Genomic DNA, 16,575 nt, shown 5'->3' with positions numbered 1-16,575 from the left:
AATAGAGATGGGATAAAATTACAGAAAAATAGAGATCCTCATCCTTATGCCTTAAACTGATTGCCACTTGGGATCAAGTTCAGCTTGCAATTCCTCTTTAAAATATATTATAATGCATTAACATGTGTTATTGAGATGGCATGTCTTCCTTGGAAGCATGCAGAATAAGCAGGACCTGACTAGATAAATTGTTTGCTCCAAGCTACCAGGTTCCACTTTCCTGGTCATAAGAATGTAAAAAATTGGTTGAAATTGAAAAAAAAAGAAAAAGGAATGTAAAATCTCACCATGTCGCTCCCAAAGTAGACGAGGGTAAGAGGAAGTGCTGGGTGGGAAATGCTGAGCGTGTTCCAAAGCCAGCACTTGTAGTCAAATCTTTGCAACAACAATAGAGCATTGCAGTGCTGAGTTCTGATCCAGCTTTTCCAAACCTTCTCATTCCAGACTTCTCATGGGATTCATGGTGGTGACTGCCTTCCTGTCAATGTGGATCAGCAACACGGCCACCACTGCTATGATGGTCCCCATAGCACAGGCAGTGCTGGAACAGCTGCGCAAGTCAGAACTGGAGTCCACTGGTGCTGGCGAAGTGCAGGAAGGGTCAACTCCAGAGGGGAAAGGTGAGTGAATTCTGGGCAGCTTTCTCTTTGGGGTGATGGAGGATGACCTGATGCCTTCTTCACTGGCATAAGGGCTGTCAGTAAATTCTAAAAGAAGAACACACCTCAAGCATCCTGACTGCATCACACAGCATTGATGAGGCTCTTCCAGGAGCCACACAAAACCACCATAAAAATCTGCTGACTAGACTCAAGTTGGAAATAGATCAAAAGATACAAAGACATGATAACTAATCAATAAACCAACAACAGGAATACATTTTCCACTGGCTGAAGCCTTTCCATGAGGCTTGATATTTTTCTGTATCTTTGTCTTAGTTCAGTTCTTGCCTACTGTGTAACAGATCAGATAATATGGAATTCCCACGGGAAAATTTCTGGCCTATTTCAAGCTAGAAGGGTAGGGATTAAAATGATCTTTCTAATCCAAAGCTACACAATCAAGCAACACTATCTCTTTACCAGCTGTCTTGCCCTCTCCTCATGTTTGAGATGACTCCAGTGCTTCTGTAAGTCCCAGTGCCAGCGGTCAGGTGCTGGTACAGAACAAGTTCCCTTCAGCCCAGCTCCTCTGGCTCTCTTGTAACTCCCTGAATTCTTACCTTTCTCCCCTCCATGTGCAGTTCAGATGTCACCCTAGTTCACCTAGAAGGGTCAGCAAAATGGGCAGAAGATCAAAAAATTAACAATGCCAGTCTTAAAAAGAGGAAACTTGGTTCCTTCAGCTTTGAGTTCCATTGTGTCCTAGCCTTGAAATACTGAGCTGTGCAGGCACAATATCTTTTCCTGTCCAACCAAGCTTCTGCATCTCTTTTGTTCCTTGGCATCCAGGTAATGCTCATGTCGTGGCGATTGAGGATGACAAAAAGGGAAATGAAGATCTAGAGGAGAAACACTTGAAACTCTGCAAGGGAATGTCTCTCTGCATTTGTTACGCAGCCAGTATTGGAGGGATTGCAACTCTGACTGGGACAGGACCAAATCTGGTACTGCAAGGACAAGTTGAAGAGTAAGTCTGGTGGAATGTGGGATTTACTACCCGCGAAACTGCATCATTCTGTACAACTGACTTCCAGGCAGCATAGAGAAAAAAAATATCACTTTGGTAACTTTGCTGGGAAGTGAGCTTCTCTTCCTTAAGGGGCCTCACAGTACCTCTCCTGCTCTAATTCATTAAATAAATACAGAAGAGAATGTGGAATTTTGGATGCTAACGGCTACTTGCATTTTACAGGCTCTATCCTAATAATGGTGGTGTCATCACCTTTGTCTCCTGGTTCTCCTTTGCCTTCCCCACCATGATTGTGTTACTGGTTTTGGCATGGCTTTGGCTACAGATACTGTTCTTGGGCTTTAAGTGAGTACCCTTCACCCTCTGCAGTCCAGCTGATGGGCCCGTGATCAAGGACTCTTTGCACAAGTGATCCTTTTATTGATGGGGAAAAACACAGCAAGGGACAAATTCCTCACACAGAACAGAGGCAAGCAGAACAGCACACTCAGTGTCTGTTAAAATACTGTACCTTCTCCTCTGAGGAATCGGATCAAATCCCAGCTAAACACACTCTGTAGATGCAAATAGGAAGTTCTAGCAGTGTATGACCTGTTCTGTGGCATTGTTGTCATGTCCCAAGAGATTGCTGTGCTTCAAAGCAGGAAATGCCTTTGTGACAAGAGTTGCTTCAGACCTAGAGGATTAGTCTTGTGCTATTATTTCCAATGCTAATCACCCCCAATGCCCAGCTTACATTACCTATTTGTTTAATACTTAGCCTATCAAGTTTGTATTATCCCCAACCTGCCTTGTTTTACATAGCAAGAGTGCTGTAATACCTGAAATGGTATTTTCATCTTCAAATTCCTCCTTTAAAATTCTCATTTTCTGTCATTTTTAAAAGCTTGGCAACTCTTTACTCCCTAGTGATCATACAGTCTTGTCAGTCACACTGAGCTTGTCCTGGTCTAGTGGAAGGGGTCCCTGCCCTTGGCAGGGGGTTGGAATGAGATGGTCTTCAAGGCCCCTTCCAACCCAAACCATTCTGGGATTCTACAGTATTTTTCCCCATGTGCTCAGATAGCACAATTCTTTTTGTATTTAAATCATGAGCTTTTAGGGGCAGGAAGCTTCCTTCTGATCACCTTGGCGAGCCATGGTGCAATGCAGTTAGTACCCACCACGGCTGCCAATGCTATGATTATAATATATTTAATTGCAATATTCTTATATCTAAAAGATGTTATGACTGAGTCTAAAATTTGAATTGTTAACAGAGGCTGTCTGGCAAATGTCTCTGATATTTCTTGTCCATTTTCTTCTAGTTTTAAGGAGAATTTTGGTTGTACTGCAAGTGCCGCAGAAAAGAATAAGGAGAAAGAGGCCTATGCCGTCATCCAGGAAGAGAGCAGGAAGTTGGGCAGAATGAAATTTGCAGAAATAGCAGTTTTGTCCCTCTTCATACTCCTGGTAGTGCTCTGGTTTACAAGAGATCCTGGTTTTACTACAGGCTGGGCAACAAATCTTTTCAACAAAAAAAAAAAGTACGACCACCTCTCCTCATTTTGAATAAAATGAAATACACTGGATTTTATAAAAACGAAAACATAGCTGACTAAATATCTGACTGGTCTGTTGCAGGTATGTCACTGATGGTACAGTTGCCATGTTCGTTGCAATTTTGTTGTTCCTCATCCCTTCTGGCTTTTCCAATGCACAAACAGGTGAGTTTAGTGAACCACCAAAAATCAACTGCCAGAATAGTACATGGGAAATTTCACGTTTGAGGTTTACAAAGGAATTTTCAAATATTAAATAAGATTCCAAACTGCTCTTCCTGCATAGCTACAGCTTTCTGTTTAGGTTAGGCAAGGCACATATCCCATAAAAGTTCTCTGCTTCTCATTATTTAACTAATTAGGAAACTCTTATCCCAGTAGTGTTCCTGCCTCTACTATACACGTGTAAAAGCTTCTGAGGCTGGAATCTTCAGGAGAGAAAACAACAGAAACAAATATCGTTCTGCAGATATCTTGCCACACTTTTAGCTCACCCTTCCTTGCATTGTACTGTGCTTTTGGAAGCAGCTGCAGATCATTCATTAGTGGTTTTGCAAGTCAAGTTTTAAAACCTTTGCTGATGAGGCTTTTAGCATTTGCTTTGGGGGGTAATTCCAGGTCTTGCTGACAGAAGGGTTTCCTGATGCTCAGACTAAACTCGTGTCCCACCAAGAAGTTCTCCTTTCTTTGGAGAATGTAATATGGCTTACAAAATCTTTTTGGATTTCAGATGGCAAGTCAAAGTTCCAAGCACCTCCACCTCTCCTGGACTGGAAAACAGTTCACCACAAAATGCCATGGAGTATTGTGTTTCTGCTGGGAGGTGGTTTTGCCTTAGCCAAAGGCAGTGAGGTAACATTCCTTGGCTTACCTGGGATCTGTGTCTTCCTGGGTGTTTTCCACCTTGCTCTTCATGCTGTCCTATGACACAAGAGGGCACACTGGGAGCATCAAATGTGCCTTTCCTCAGCTACTGGCAGTGGGACAGACCTCACCATCCTTAGGAGGAGTCCTGTGATTAGACCAAACCCTTATTGTTAGCTGTGCAATGGGATGGTACTACCAATCAGGACAACATGATTAACTGTGTTTCTGGAGAAGAATATGATTAAGAAACTATCCCAACAAGTTAAAGGTTCTTTAAATAAAAATTAATTGATGTGGCAAGTGTGAGGAGATAATGTACCCAGGATGGGTCTCTAAACTGTCTCAAAAGAACAACTTATGGAAATAGGATTTAAATTAAACTGCTAGAAGATACATTTAGAGCTTGCTAGAGAAACTTCAGGAGCAGATAAAATCATCTGGCTTTCAGACTGAAAGGATGTGCTGCTGTACTTCTGCAGGAATCTGCCAGGAGTCCAGTGCTACACGTTATTTTTCAGTAACTATTTGAGTGATGGTAAATGATGATAAATACAATTATGAAGTACATAGACAATAAAGAAACTGAAAAAGGCTTCAAGTACCTGGAATACTAGTTTAGAATTCAAAGATCAAAATTAACTGTAAAAGTGTTTCTAGAAAACGAGGATGCAGTTCAGTTTGTGAAACAGGAGGAAATCTAAGATGTGGAAATGACAGGTTGAGTTTTAAAGCTGCTCATACACCTTATTCTTCTCAGTGTTTTAATATTACTACTGAGAAAAAAGCAAACAACTGGAAACTATAGGTAGGTTGATCATACATAAGACATGTAAAATATAATTCTTCTCTCAGGACTAAGTCCTCAGGTACAGTAATTTATTCAGTTTTGGCTATCAGTCTTCAACAATAGATGGCTATATGAAGAAAGTTTAGAGGAAGGCAGTAAGAATGAGAAACATGCTTGTTAAAGGAAGGATTTAAGAAATTAGAGTAATTTATTCTAGAATAAGTCATCAAATACAAAAAAGCTGCAGTAGAAGGTCCAGAATGACAGGGACGATGCTGGTACTTTCCAGCGACTGAGAAGAATGGAGGGTGTGAAAAGCTTCAGATAATTATCAAGATCTCAGACAATGTGATGAAATCACATTAAATCACTAGAACATCTGCTAAGATCTATGAAAGCATTTTAGAAAATTATTTCAAAGACCTTTGTTTACATTAAAAAGTGCCCAAAATATTGATCATGTACAACTAATGATCTGAGCTATTAATAATGCACTACATATGTAGTATCTTTGTCTTTCAAATTCTTTGGAAGGGACAGCATGTTTATTTCTAGGTAACCTAACAAATGATCCTCTCTATGAACACTGTCTCCTACATGTTTCTCTGCAGAGAGCAGTTTGTATGAGAACTGCTATGACAAGGGAAGGTTGAATTGACATGAGAACTGTAACTGGACTGCAATGTGGTTATTTCCTCTCTAGTCTACTATCCTGATAGCCCTCTGTTTTTTTGTTACAGAAATCTGGTCTGTCTGCATGGTTGGGTACCAAACTGACCCCTCTGCAGAACGTCCCTCAATCAGCAATTGCTTTCCTGGTGTGTCTTCTCGTTGCCACTTTCACTGAGTGCACCAGCAACGTGGCCACCACCACCCTCTTCCTCCCTATTGTGGCTTCAATGGTAGGTTCCAGCAATTCAAAATGTTCTTATAAGAACAGTTTTCAACTCTTCTCCAAGCATACATCTGCTCAATTGAAAAAATTAACTGGCTGCCATAGCCAAGCACTGGTTTGTGTATCCAAACAGGGATACAAGACTTAAAACATACATATGTGTGTGTGTGGGAATATATCTCTGTATAAATACACTGTGCTTAGTTCAACCCTTCTAAAATCATTGCTGGTGAAGAATAAAGGGATTAAATCCATTGTCATATTAGACTTTGCCTTCTGGCCTAAACAACCCCATGAGGTCACTGCCAGCTGTACTTGTTTTTTCCAATTTGTTCTGCACGGAGACAGCAACAGCAGCAGCATTTGCTTCCCTGCAACATTCCATTACTGTATTTCACTCCGACCACTGGCCTTCCAGAACTCTCTGAAGGTGATAGTATGACCTAATTCAGACTTTTTGCATTTCCACTGGAGATTCCTGTTGCTGGGGTAGACATAGTTCAGCACCATGAAAAGTTGGTTCCAGATAGAAACTGCAAGAAGCTCCTCCAAAATCTTTTTGCATAGGCCACAGACTCCAGCAAACCCTTACACTGATCCACTCACCTTCAGAGCTTGGGTTGCCCTGTCTCCTCTGATCATTTCATTTTGTTCTTAACCACTTTGAAGCCACTCTACAATTTTTTCCCAGGGTTTAGAGGTGAATGCCAACATTATTAGCCATTCATACAGCAGCATCAGGAACACAAAGCCCTGACCACAAAATCAATTCTTGCATTTGTTGCATTAAGACGTGGACTAGAAGTGTCTAAAGCAGCACCAAAACCTGAGTGGCTGCAGTGTTTGATGAAGAACGAGGTTTCTGACAGGGACAAATACAATCAGTTTTCTGACACAAGATTTCTCTGCATTTTTGGGTATCAAAACCATCTTCTTTGCTCTCTCTTCCTGCACAGGCTGAAGCCATTTGCCTCAACCCACTCTATGTCATGCTGCCCTGCACACTTTCTGCGTCGCTGGCGTTCATGCTCCCTGTGGCCACTCCTCCCAATGCCATTGTCTTCTCCTATGGACAGCTCAGGGTTATTGACATGGTGAGAAAAATCATCTTCTTGTCAGAATTTTCACCTCTAGATTTGAGCTTTCCTTTTTCCAGTATTGGTTCTTCTTGTGAGAGTGTTAGAAATCTCACTGTGCTGGGCTGATCCAAAATGGAAAGAAGACACACATGTGCATTAATAAAGGGTCACACTCACTTAGAGCCTTAGAAAGGTGCTATTGAGCTTTTAAAGAACAGCCAAGGCCCCTTGAAGATGTTCCAAGAAGAGCTGCCAACAAGAAACAGCAAAGTGCTTGAAAAGCCCAAATGTAGAGCACAGAGGTGTCAAAGAGCCCTGTCATCTGGGCAGTCCTTCTGCACGAATGGGGGACAGTCTGACACATCTCACTGGGCTGCCCTGATGCCCTGAGAAATCCCTGTGTTAAAGACAGATGGACACGGATGCCATGTCTCTTGATAACTTTTCTAACTTACAACTGATCCAAGAAGAATTCCAAAGTAACATTAGGGATAAATGTCAGGTCAGAAGAGAAAGTTCTACAGGACTTCTAGTTAAGGATTTTTATCCAATGGAAACTCATTTTCCCCCAGTACAAATTATATTTGTGAAGAAAACCAGCTTAAAATAATTTGATAGAGTTGTGAAAAAAAGTCAAAGGGAATCTGTCAATACAAACAATCCCAACCAGCAAGAAAGAAGAAAAACTGCTCAGTTCAACTAACAGTGCTTCTTTTTTTATAATTCTAGGCCAAAGCTGGATTTGTACTCAACATTCTGGGAGTGCTGACAATAACTCTTTCCATCAATACCTGGACTTCATCTTTCCTCCAGCTGCAAATTTTCCCAACTTGGGCAAACAAGACAGGCTCGTGCCCATAACGTGAAGAGGTGAAGAGACCAGTGACTGTTCCTGTTAGAGCTGCAGTGAGAGCAGGACTGCCCTCCACGCCAGCTTTGCCAAGGCAGTGGCATAGACACAGGTCTGTTCTGTGGGAAAGGGCAATCCACCCTCAAGCAAAACCGTTCTGTTGATAACAGCAATAAAATTGTTTAACAGTGCTGTTCATATGTCAGTTTTGTCACCCCAGCAGTAAGACGAGGTAACCTTTTGGTTTTTCAGCTGTCCCAGGAACTTTTAGATTTTCTGTCTCTGGACGGGTATTTTCCCCAAGTGCTTTTCCACTCCACCTGTAAAGTTTGAAATCTACAGCAAGAAATAAGAGAGATGTGTATATATATAGATATGTATAAAGAAGTCGAGAGACTCCATGTTCCTGATTTCATGCATGTATTGTCACAAGAAACACCGGTATATGTGTATATGTTCAAACTGTACATGACTATTATATACTGTTATGGGCATTGACAGCATTACAGACAAATCACATACTGTCAGCCCCTTCTATTTTTGAAATACATTTATTTGCAGTCCCCTTGTTATGAATATAAAATGCACCATAACTGAGGTTGGGTTCAGACAGAGCAGTTATTCAACATCTGACCCTGAGGTTTGCACTGAAATCTTTGTTCTGTTGTTGCCTGCCTACATTTTGCACAAAGAATGTGGCTTTTCAGAAGTCCCACTCTGGTGGCATCCCCATACTGGTTCCATCAGAGTGAACATGAGGGAATTTCACTCAAAATCAGTATGTGCTCTTCAAAACTTCTTTCTTTCTCAGTCCTAAATATTAGGAGACAAGGACATTGTGCAGTGTACAATTGACTTACAAAATGCCAGAATTCACTGACCTGCAGTAGTTCCTTTCCAGTTCCTACTCTCCAGACAATTCTGGTGCCTGCTGGTCACTGATCCCTCTTGCACTGATGGTTTCACTGGCCAGTTGCTCCCAGAAATCACTGCCCTGGAAAGAACAGCCTGTTGTTAACCCTTCAGTGGCTTTGACAGACAGGGTTTTGATGTGTGATAGGGATCCAAGAGAAAATCCACAGCACAAGCAGGACAGGCATTTATTCTCAGTTGCTAATGAGCTCCTGGGTATAATTGATTTCAAACACATAATGACTTGTTCAGGTCACTGCTAAACCACTCTCCTTTCCCTTGGCATTTACCTCTATCACATAACATCCAAATCTCCCTAAATATTTTCATTAGCCTGCTCACCCTGTGTCTGAGGGCCTAAAAATGACAAACTCAAGCAGATGATTTTCTGTGAGCCTCTCCCTTCTTCTCTCTTTGTCTGCAGCACCAGGGCAGCGTGCACAGCTTTTGTTTGCTTTTTGTTTTCTTTGAAACACTTGCACAGAGTTTACATGTTCTTCTAAGTTACTGCTTAGCTAAGCAGGAAAGGTGGAATTCTTATAACATTTCCCATCAGCCTCTCCTTTCAGCCCTTTAAAACTATGTTATGGCTCTTTGAAGTCTTTTCTATTAGTCTACATTATTCAGAGGCTGTGGTGTGTGTAAGTACCTGCAAGGAGCACAGGTGCAATCTTTATGCCAATCTCAAGAAGAAAGAAGAGAGACATCAAGTAGCACAGAGTGTCATGGGGCCAACCCATTAATGCTGGGTGTTCCATGTTCATTAGCATGGATGAGTGCATAAAGGTTAGAGACTTACCAGAGAACATCTGCAATGGAAGTTACTGAAGGGGTGTACAAATGTCCAACTTCCAGAAAAAATAGGGTGAAAAGCTGGAGGAAAAGAAAGAGGAAGAGGAAGAGGAAGAGGAAGAGGAAGAGGAAGAGGAAGAGGAAGAGAAGAGAAGAGAAGAGAAGAGAAGAGAAGAGAAGAGAAGAGAAGAGAAGAGAAGAGAAGAGAAGAATACCATAAAGAGAACTGAAAATTTCACTACTAGTTTCCACCTTGAAGTGATGGTGGTACTGGGCAGTTTATTGCCTTGGGTGTGTCTGAGCTCAGGACCAGTCGAGGTACAGCTAAATATAGTGTGCTTGTGCAAAACTCAGTAACACTATTAAACATTTTCATAATTTTCTAAGCAAAGCAGGTAGAAAGTGTTTCTAAGCCCCATTATTACCCAGATCACCTTTGAAGGGTGGTTCCCCATTACATTTCCAGATATTGCCCTCAAGGAGTGGCTCCATTTCCCATTGTGTGATCAAATTTCACAATCTGCTGTGAAACTGCCAGCTCAGCACCTGCTGTACTTAGGTGTGATTTCCAATGCAGTTCTTCATTTCGGAGGTGACACTAAGTTTGTTTTACATAGGAGTTGTGAGTGATAAATTTGGTAATGAGAAGGGGATGTCTGCCTTTTTGCCTGCCTGGTCTAAGAACCCAGTGCTCTACAAAACCACAAAATACAGGTTTCCCACAGTATATGCCAGTGAGTAAGTGGGTGACTCGCAGTCACCTCCTCCATTCTCCCTGGAGTTATGGTGCTGTCTTGCCTTGCCTTGCCCAGGCACACGAGCACACACACAACTTCTACAGGCACATACATGTACACCAAAGAGAATATGAAGGGCTTACCCTGGTAAACATACACATTTCTACAACCACACCGTAAAACCAGATGAGTTTTAAGCAGGGTAATGAAAGTCCGCTTCCACTTGGGAAAGGCACTTCATCATAAACACCTCGGCAGCAATTTTTAAAGTGGCATGTAAGTGATGCAAGGGGCACTGGAATCATAAACACACTTAACAGGACACATGGCAATTTGAAAGCCAAACCAGGATAAAGCCAGCACATCTTTCTAATCCTCAAATTCGTCTGGAAAAACTAAAAATTTGCTCCCAGTCACTTAAAAGGTATTAAAATGAACTTTAAGGAGGTTTTGTTGTATAGCACTGACATATGAAATATGTCCAGATCTTACCATTTAATTCCTAAACTTTCATTAATGATAAAAATAAATAAATAAAATCTACTTTGAAGGACAACTTATCATAAAATGAACACAAAATCATTAATTCTCAAAAAGTTGGCAATTATTTTCAGAAAACCAAATACAATCCAACAGAAACATAAGGTTCTGTGTTTTATCCAGTAGTCAGCAGCATGTGTGTAGCTACGGACCTTTCTCCAGGGGCTGTAAGAGCAATTCCAGTCACGTCCTTGGAGGAAATTCCTCCCTTGGATAACTGTGGCATGTTGGTAGCAGTGTGAATCTTAGTGCAAAACTCCAGCTCTCTCCATTTGGCTTATTTTATTCTAGGAATACAAATCTTTGCTCTCAATTAACACATTGGGTTAAGTGTTCGCAAAGGTAGAAATAGAGTTTAAACTTTCTGCAGTGATGAATAACTAAAGAACAGAAAACAGAAAGACAAGGACTTGAGAAATGCATAACTTGAAATCATCCAGGAACTTCGCAACCCTCAATTTTTTTTCCGACATGGGACCAATAAAACTATTTACAACTTGATTCATTGAACTTTATGGTTTGAGTTAGTAGTGACCAAGGTGCCAAAGTCTGGAAATTAAGTGGTTTGAATGTACTAATCACCTGGTGTCCAAAATAACAACTGTTTAATAGAACTTAATCACTACTGTCAATGCTGTGCATTTTCTCCTATTAAGGAAACATTTAATATTATTTATCCTTTAATCATAATAACAGACCGAAACCATCCAGGTGCCATCCAGGAGGTGCAGGTTCCCTCACCACATGTCATTTAGTGGCTGCAGACACTGCACCAGGGCATGCCCAGGGTCCCCAAATCCAGGCCAAGCACCTGGTCTGGTGTTGATTTTCCTTGCAAAACTCCCTTAAATATCTAAGGGGGAAGGAATGGAACAAGTGAACACTTTCCAAAGGCAGCACAGGACAGCAGAGTTGAAAAATAAATAAAATTGATTTAAATTGCCAAAAAGGGAAAAAAAACAAACAACCCAAAGTACGAACTAGTTTGAAAATAGAGAAGGAATGGAATGGTTAGTTCAAGGGTTCAATCCTTATTCAATCCTTATTCAAGGTTTCAACTTTTATATATTGTCATGAATGATTTAGATCAGACCAGATGCAACTGCTTCAAGGCTCAGAGCTTGTATGCCTGTGCAAGGTATCTGTGATACAGCATTAATCATGACTGCTTTTAGTTGGCATTGCACTTGAAATTTTAATTATGGTCACCCAAAACATCAAAAATTTACTCTGCTTCAAGTTTATGCCATTCAGCCAACTTCAGGTTAGTATTAAGGCCCTCCTGCCAACCTAGCAGCACTACAGGAATCTCCTCACTTCCCTTGATCCTGCCCAGTCCATGAGAAGCAGAACAATTTCAGGTTTTCCCAATACCTGCCACTGGGACCTAGGGCTTTCCATTCTTTGGAAGGGAGTGGAAAACTCTAGGATGCCCAATTTCAGTAATTTTGGTGATTACAGAGCTTGTAATTTCTTTCTATAAAGCAAAAGGAGAAGTGGTCAGAGCTGTCCATGAAAATAATGTCTATATTAATGTGGGATTGCACAATGTGAGATGAGCAAGGTGTGTGGAGAAGGGGAATACAGTGTTGTTACAGTTAACTGTTACAGCACCAGTTTTCCCAGTTGCCCATCAAGGGGATCTTAGGCAGTGAGTACTGGTTATTCTGGGGCAGTTGTAGTCCCTGCAAAGGGAACGTCACATTTCCCTTTTTGCTCTAGGACTCTCCTGATGGGACTTGCCAGAAAACTGAAAAAGGATCCTCTTTATTTTTGAGATGTCTGTCACCCTGAAGGGAGTCTGAATTTTCCTCCTTGTTCTTACCTCTGGCAATATCATTCCTGCTACATGAAACATGCAATCATAAATCACTTGTCTGCATTGCAGATAACACAGTTGTACAATGTGAGCTTCCTCACACCTGTGCTTTTGCTTTCCTCCTTAGACCTAAGCAAGTGGTGTTGTGGTATTGAGAGCTACAACTGGCACTGAAGAAATAATACTACCTAACCAATCTGAAATAAGCTTTGTCATTCCTTTAGTGTTACAGCTTTATCATCCAGGCTCCCTAGAAGACAGCAACATCACCAGAATTAGTTCTGATGACTTTCAGAGACTTAAGAATGAAGAAAGAATGTTTTATTCCTCTAATTATTGGCAAAAGCCAATGACCACAGCTAGCATTACCATTCTTCTGAATAGCCACAAAAGGTCAGTGAATGGCACAGAAAAAACAAGCTCCACTTCTGTACTCATGCATCATCCCTAATTTAAGATGCTCTGGCAGTTGATAGAATATACATGGTGTATGGACAGAAGAAAAATAAATTTCTGAAATGTATTTAGAAAAGACTGAAGTAGAGCTGCAAGAGGGGCAGGTTCTGACTGTGTTCTGGCTCCAGAAAATAAAGTCCTTCTCCCCGCTGAGCACAAACATTGTGGAAGTGCAGGAGTTCATACTGTAGATTTCTATATTTTGGCAGAGATACTATAAAGTAAAAAAAAACAAAAAAACAACAAAAAAAAAACCACCCAAAAAACACCAAACATGCAGCTTATTAGCCTAGAAGAAAAATCTTTGGTCTGTTTACACAGTAACCACACACCTGTATCTCAGAAATATGAGACAAGCGATGGGGAAAAGGGAGGGGACTGACATCTTTATTTTCCTCTGCACCAGGTGCAGTCAGGTCTGTAATATCTCTCCAGCCACTATTTTGACTCAGTGCCACTGTTGGCCTACTGTACCTGCTGAACAGCCCCTGCAGGGAATGACTCCAAAACATGCCCATGCTCTCTGCTCCAGCAAGATCCATTCTTACCTGGAGCCCTGGCGGGTGCATACATAAGTCAGCCAAACCCTGAGCCCATCCTAGCACAGCTGCAGTTCCTCCAAGTCACAGAAAGACAAAAACACTAAATCTTGTACAAAACGGTCGTTATGAATTCATTTTCCTTACCAGACACAGCACTCAATTTCCTGTTGCTGCCAGTTTATGTCCCATTTTTATGGGACATAAATGTGGCATTAAGGAAATTTGTCCTATCACAAGGCAGCTGTATCATAAAACATCAAGGTAAGGGACAGAGCTGAATAGTGTCCCATCTCCTTAGTTCCTCAAACTAAAGTATAACACAGTAAAATCCTTCTGCATTAACCACAACGAGTGTGTGTGTCTGGTTCTCATGAATACGACTGCTTGATATTCCTGTGCAAATGGAAAAGAAGAGGGATATAAATATTAAATTTAAAAGAATATATTATTACATATTATATAAATTCTTGTATTACATATTATATAAAAAGAATTTTTTTTTAAGGATAAATGATTTTGTATCATCAGAATGACAGAATAAGATGCTTCATGTTTAAGACAGCAGACACATGACTAAGAACAAGGTAGGTGCTATTGCAATGCTGATTCCATTAGACCAAACATAGAATGATACAATTGTTTAGGTTGGTAAAGACCTCTAAGATCATCAAGGCTAACTGTTACTCCAGCACTGCCAAGCCCACCACTAACCCACGTCCCCAAGTGCCACATCTACATGGCTTTTAAATTCCTCCAGGGATGGTGACTCCACCACTGCCCTGGGCGCCCTGTGCTGGGGTTTGATGACCCTTTCAGTGAAGACATTTTTCCTGAGATCCAATCTTATTGAGGCTGCACTCATTCCCCCCAGCCAGACCATTGATAAAGGCATTTAGCAGGACTGGCCCCAGTACTGAGACCTGGGAAACACCACTGGTGACCAACTGGGTGTAACTCCATTCACCGCCATTCCCTGGGCTCCAGCCAGTTTCTTACCCACCCAACAGTGCACCCGTCCAAACCATGAGCAGCCAGTTTCTCCAGGAGAATCCTGTGGGAAATGGTGTCAAAGCCTTTCCTAAAGTCCAGGTAGACACATCACAGCCTTTCCCTCATCCACTAAGCGGGTCACCCTGTCATAGAAGGAGATCAGGTTGGTCAGGCAGGACCTGCCTTTTATGAACCTGTGCCAACTGTGCATAATCACCTGGCTGTTCTGTACCTGCCACGTGATGGTACTCCAGAGGATCTGTTCCATAACTTATCCTGGCACTGGGATCAGGCTGACAGGCCTGCATTCCCTGGATCCCCCTTCTGACCCTTTTTGTAGATGGGCATCACATTTGCAAACCTGCAGCCAGCTGGGACCTCTCCAATGAGCCAGGGCTGCTGGGAAATGATGGAAAGTGGCTCAGTGAACCCTTCCACCAGATCCACCAGCATCCTTGGGTGGATCCCAACTGATCCCATGGCCTTTTGCATGTCCAAGTGCTGTAACAGTTTGCTGACCATTTCTCTTGGATTATGGAGGCTTTATTCTGCTCCCCATCCTTGTCTTGAGCTCAGAGGTTTGGGTACCATGAGAAGAACTGATCTAAAGAAGGTATTAAGTACCCCAGCTTCTTCCTCATCTGTTGTCACTATGCTTCCCTCCACATCCAAGAAAGGATGGAGATTCTCCCTAGTTGTTCTTTTGTTGCTGATGTATTTATAGGAACACTTTTACTATCGTTTACAGCAGCAGCCAGATTAAGTTGTATCTGGACTTTGGCCCTTCTAATTTTCTTCATTTAGGCTATTGAATTCCCCACTGCTGGCCACGAGAAAAACAAACTATTTCCAACCTCTATTCTTTTAGAATTCACTTCTCTTTAGTAATAGTATGACATGAAATTATCCAGTATTTGTTGGAGCAGAATAATCAATGTGAAACTGTTTTAAGAAAGTATGTTTTGCCACACAATACAGGACAGTGCAAAAGGCATGACACGATTTATCATGGAATCATGGAATGGTTTGGGTTGGAAGGGACCTTAAAGACCATCTCATTCCACCCCCCTGCCATGGACAGAGACACCTTCCACTAGTTCAGGTTGTTCAAAGGTTTATCAACTGCTCTGTACAGGTAGCAATGGGTGGAAGTGGACTGGGTTGCTCAGGAGGGATAATATGGTATTGCATTACCACATAGTATTTATATCATTTTTATTTCTTTAATCTGACTGCATGCAACCCTATGGACCAGAGAAAGTAAAGTCTCTGTGTTTAGGAACTCAGATCTTCATCGGGAAAGGGGTATTTAGTATTCTTAGGCAGTGATTAACATGAACTCTGAGTTAGAGTTTATAAATATGATGAGTCTTTAATTTACACAACAAGTAGACTAATAAAGATTAGAGGAAAGAACTTGAGAGGGAGGGAGAGAAACCTCCATATCTAACCCAGGCTGCCTACAACACTCTAATTACAATTGGTCTCACAACAAAATCTTTCAGGAGCCAGGATGTTTCAGCTTGATATTTAAAAATAGCCAGGTGTTGTATATACCATCTTAGCACAAAGAATTATCCAACACATACTACAGCAGAACACCTGATTTTTCTTTAAATCTTACTCAGGTTATTTTTTTGTCATGAAAGAAGTACCTGCATCTTCGGCAGTTGTAAAAATATCATGCATGGCACCACCTGCCAGACTAATAACAATAATTAGAAATGTAATAAACTGTTCATTGGCAAGGGAACAAATTGTCTTATCCTTTGAAAGTCACTCTGGCCCCAGGCAATTCCTCACAGACATTTGCCACTGATGTCACAAGAGCCAGAGTGAAAAGCACACTGGGCAGAAAAACAAGAGAGGAGAAAAATAAGAAAGAAAAAAAAAACCACTGACAAAGACATTTGAGTAACATAGACTAACTGCAGATTATTCCCATTTTACTGAACAAACCATTAAAACTAAGGACTTACAAAGAGTTGACAATGAGGGAGAACTGATCCTGTTGCTTCCTATGGAACTTTACAGACTGGAGCCTTTGGAGAGTCACATGAACTCATAACACTTGCTTAAGATGAAACATTTTTAACTGAATTTAGAATGAAAACCTCAGGGTTGCAATTACTTCTT

The 16,575-nt window shown here is 41.4% G+C and overlaps 1 protein-coding gene and 1 long non-coding RNA gene across 3 annotated transcripts in view; one reads left to right on the top strand and one right to left on the bottom strand.

The window, feature by feature from the left end:
• LOC113971139 overlaps positions 1-451 on the bottom strand; it is a 22,641-nt gene extending 22,190 nt beyond the window's left edge. The window contains exon 1 of the long non-coding RNA XR_003535453.1: positions 288-451. This is a non-coding gene — a long non-coding RNA (uncharacterized LOC113971139). The remainder of the gene's footprint in view (positions 1-287) is intronic.
• The window catches only part of LOC113971133 (solute carrier family 13 member 2-like), an 11,419-nt gene extending 3,577 nt beyond the window's left edge, over positions 1-7,842 (top strand). For both annotated transcript variants that reach the window (XM_027690731.1, XM_027690732.1), the window contains exons 4-12: positions 445-620; positions 1,452-1,629; positions 1,855-1,977; positions 2,940-3,158; positions 3,256-3,338; positions 3,904-4,025; positions 5,568-5,729; positions 6,679-6,816; positions 7,531-7,842. In XM_027690731.1, the coding sequence (XP_027546532.1) occupies positions 445-620; positions 1,452-1,629; positions 1,855-1,977; positions 2,940-3,158; positions 3,256-3,338; positions 3,904-4,025; positions 5,568-5,729; positions 6,679-6,816; positions 7,531-7,662 (1,333 nt within the window). In that variant the 3' untranslated portion in view covers positions 7,663-7,842. The remainder of the gene's footprint in view (positions 1-444; positions 621-1,451; positions 1,630-1,854; positions 1,978-2,939; positions 3,159-3,255; positions 3,339-3,903; positions 4,026-5,567; positions 5,730-6,678; positions 6,817-7,530) is intronic.
• Positions 7,843-16,575: the final 8,733 nt, after the last annotated feature.

Source organism: Neopelma chrysocephalum, unplaced genomic scaffold (assembly GCF_003984885.1).
Source record: "Neopelma chrysocephalum unplaced genomic scaffold, ASM398488v2 Primary Assembly neopelma1_82, whole genome shotgun sequence".
In the NCBI taxonomy this organism is placed as follows: Eukaryota; Metazoa; Chordata; class Aves; order Passeriformes; family Pipridae; genus Neopelma; species Neopelma chrysocephalum.
This window is presented reverse-complemented; position numbering and strand designations above follow the sequence as displayed.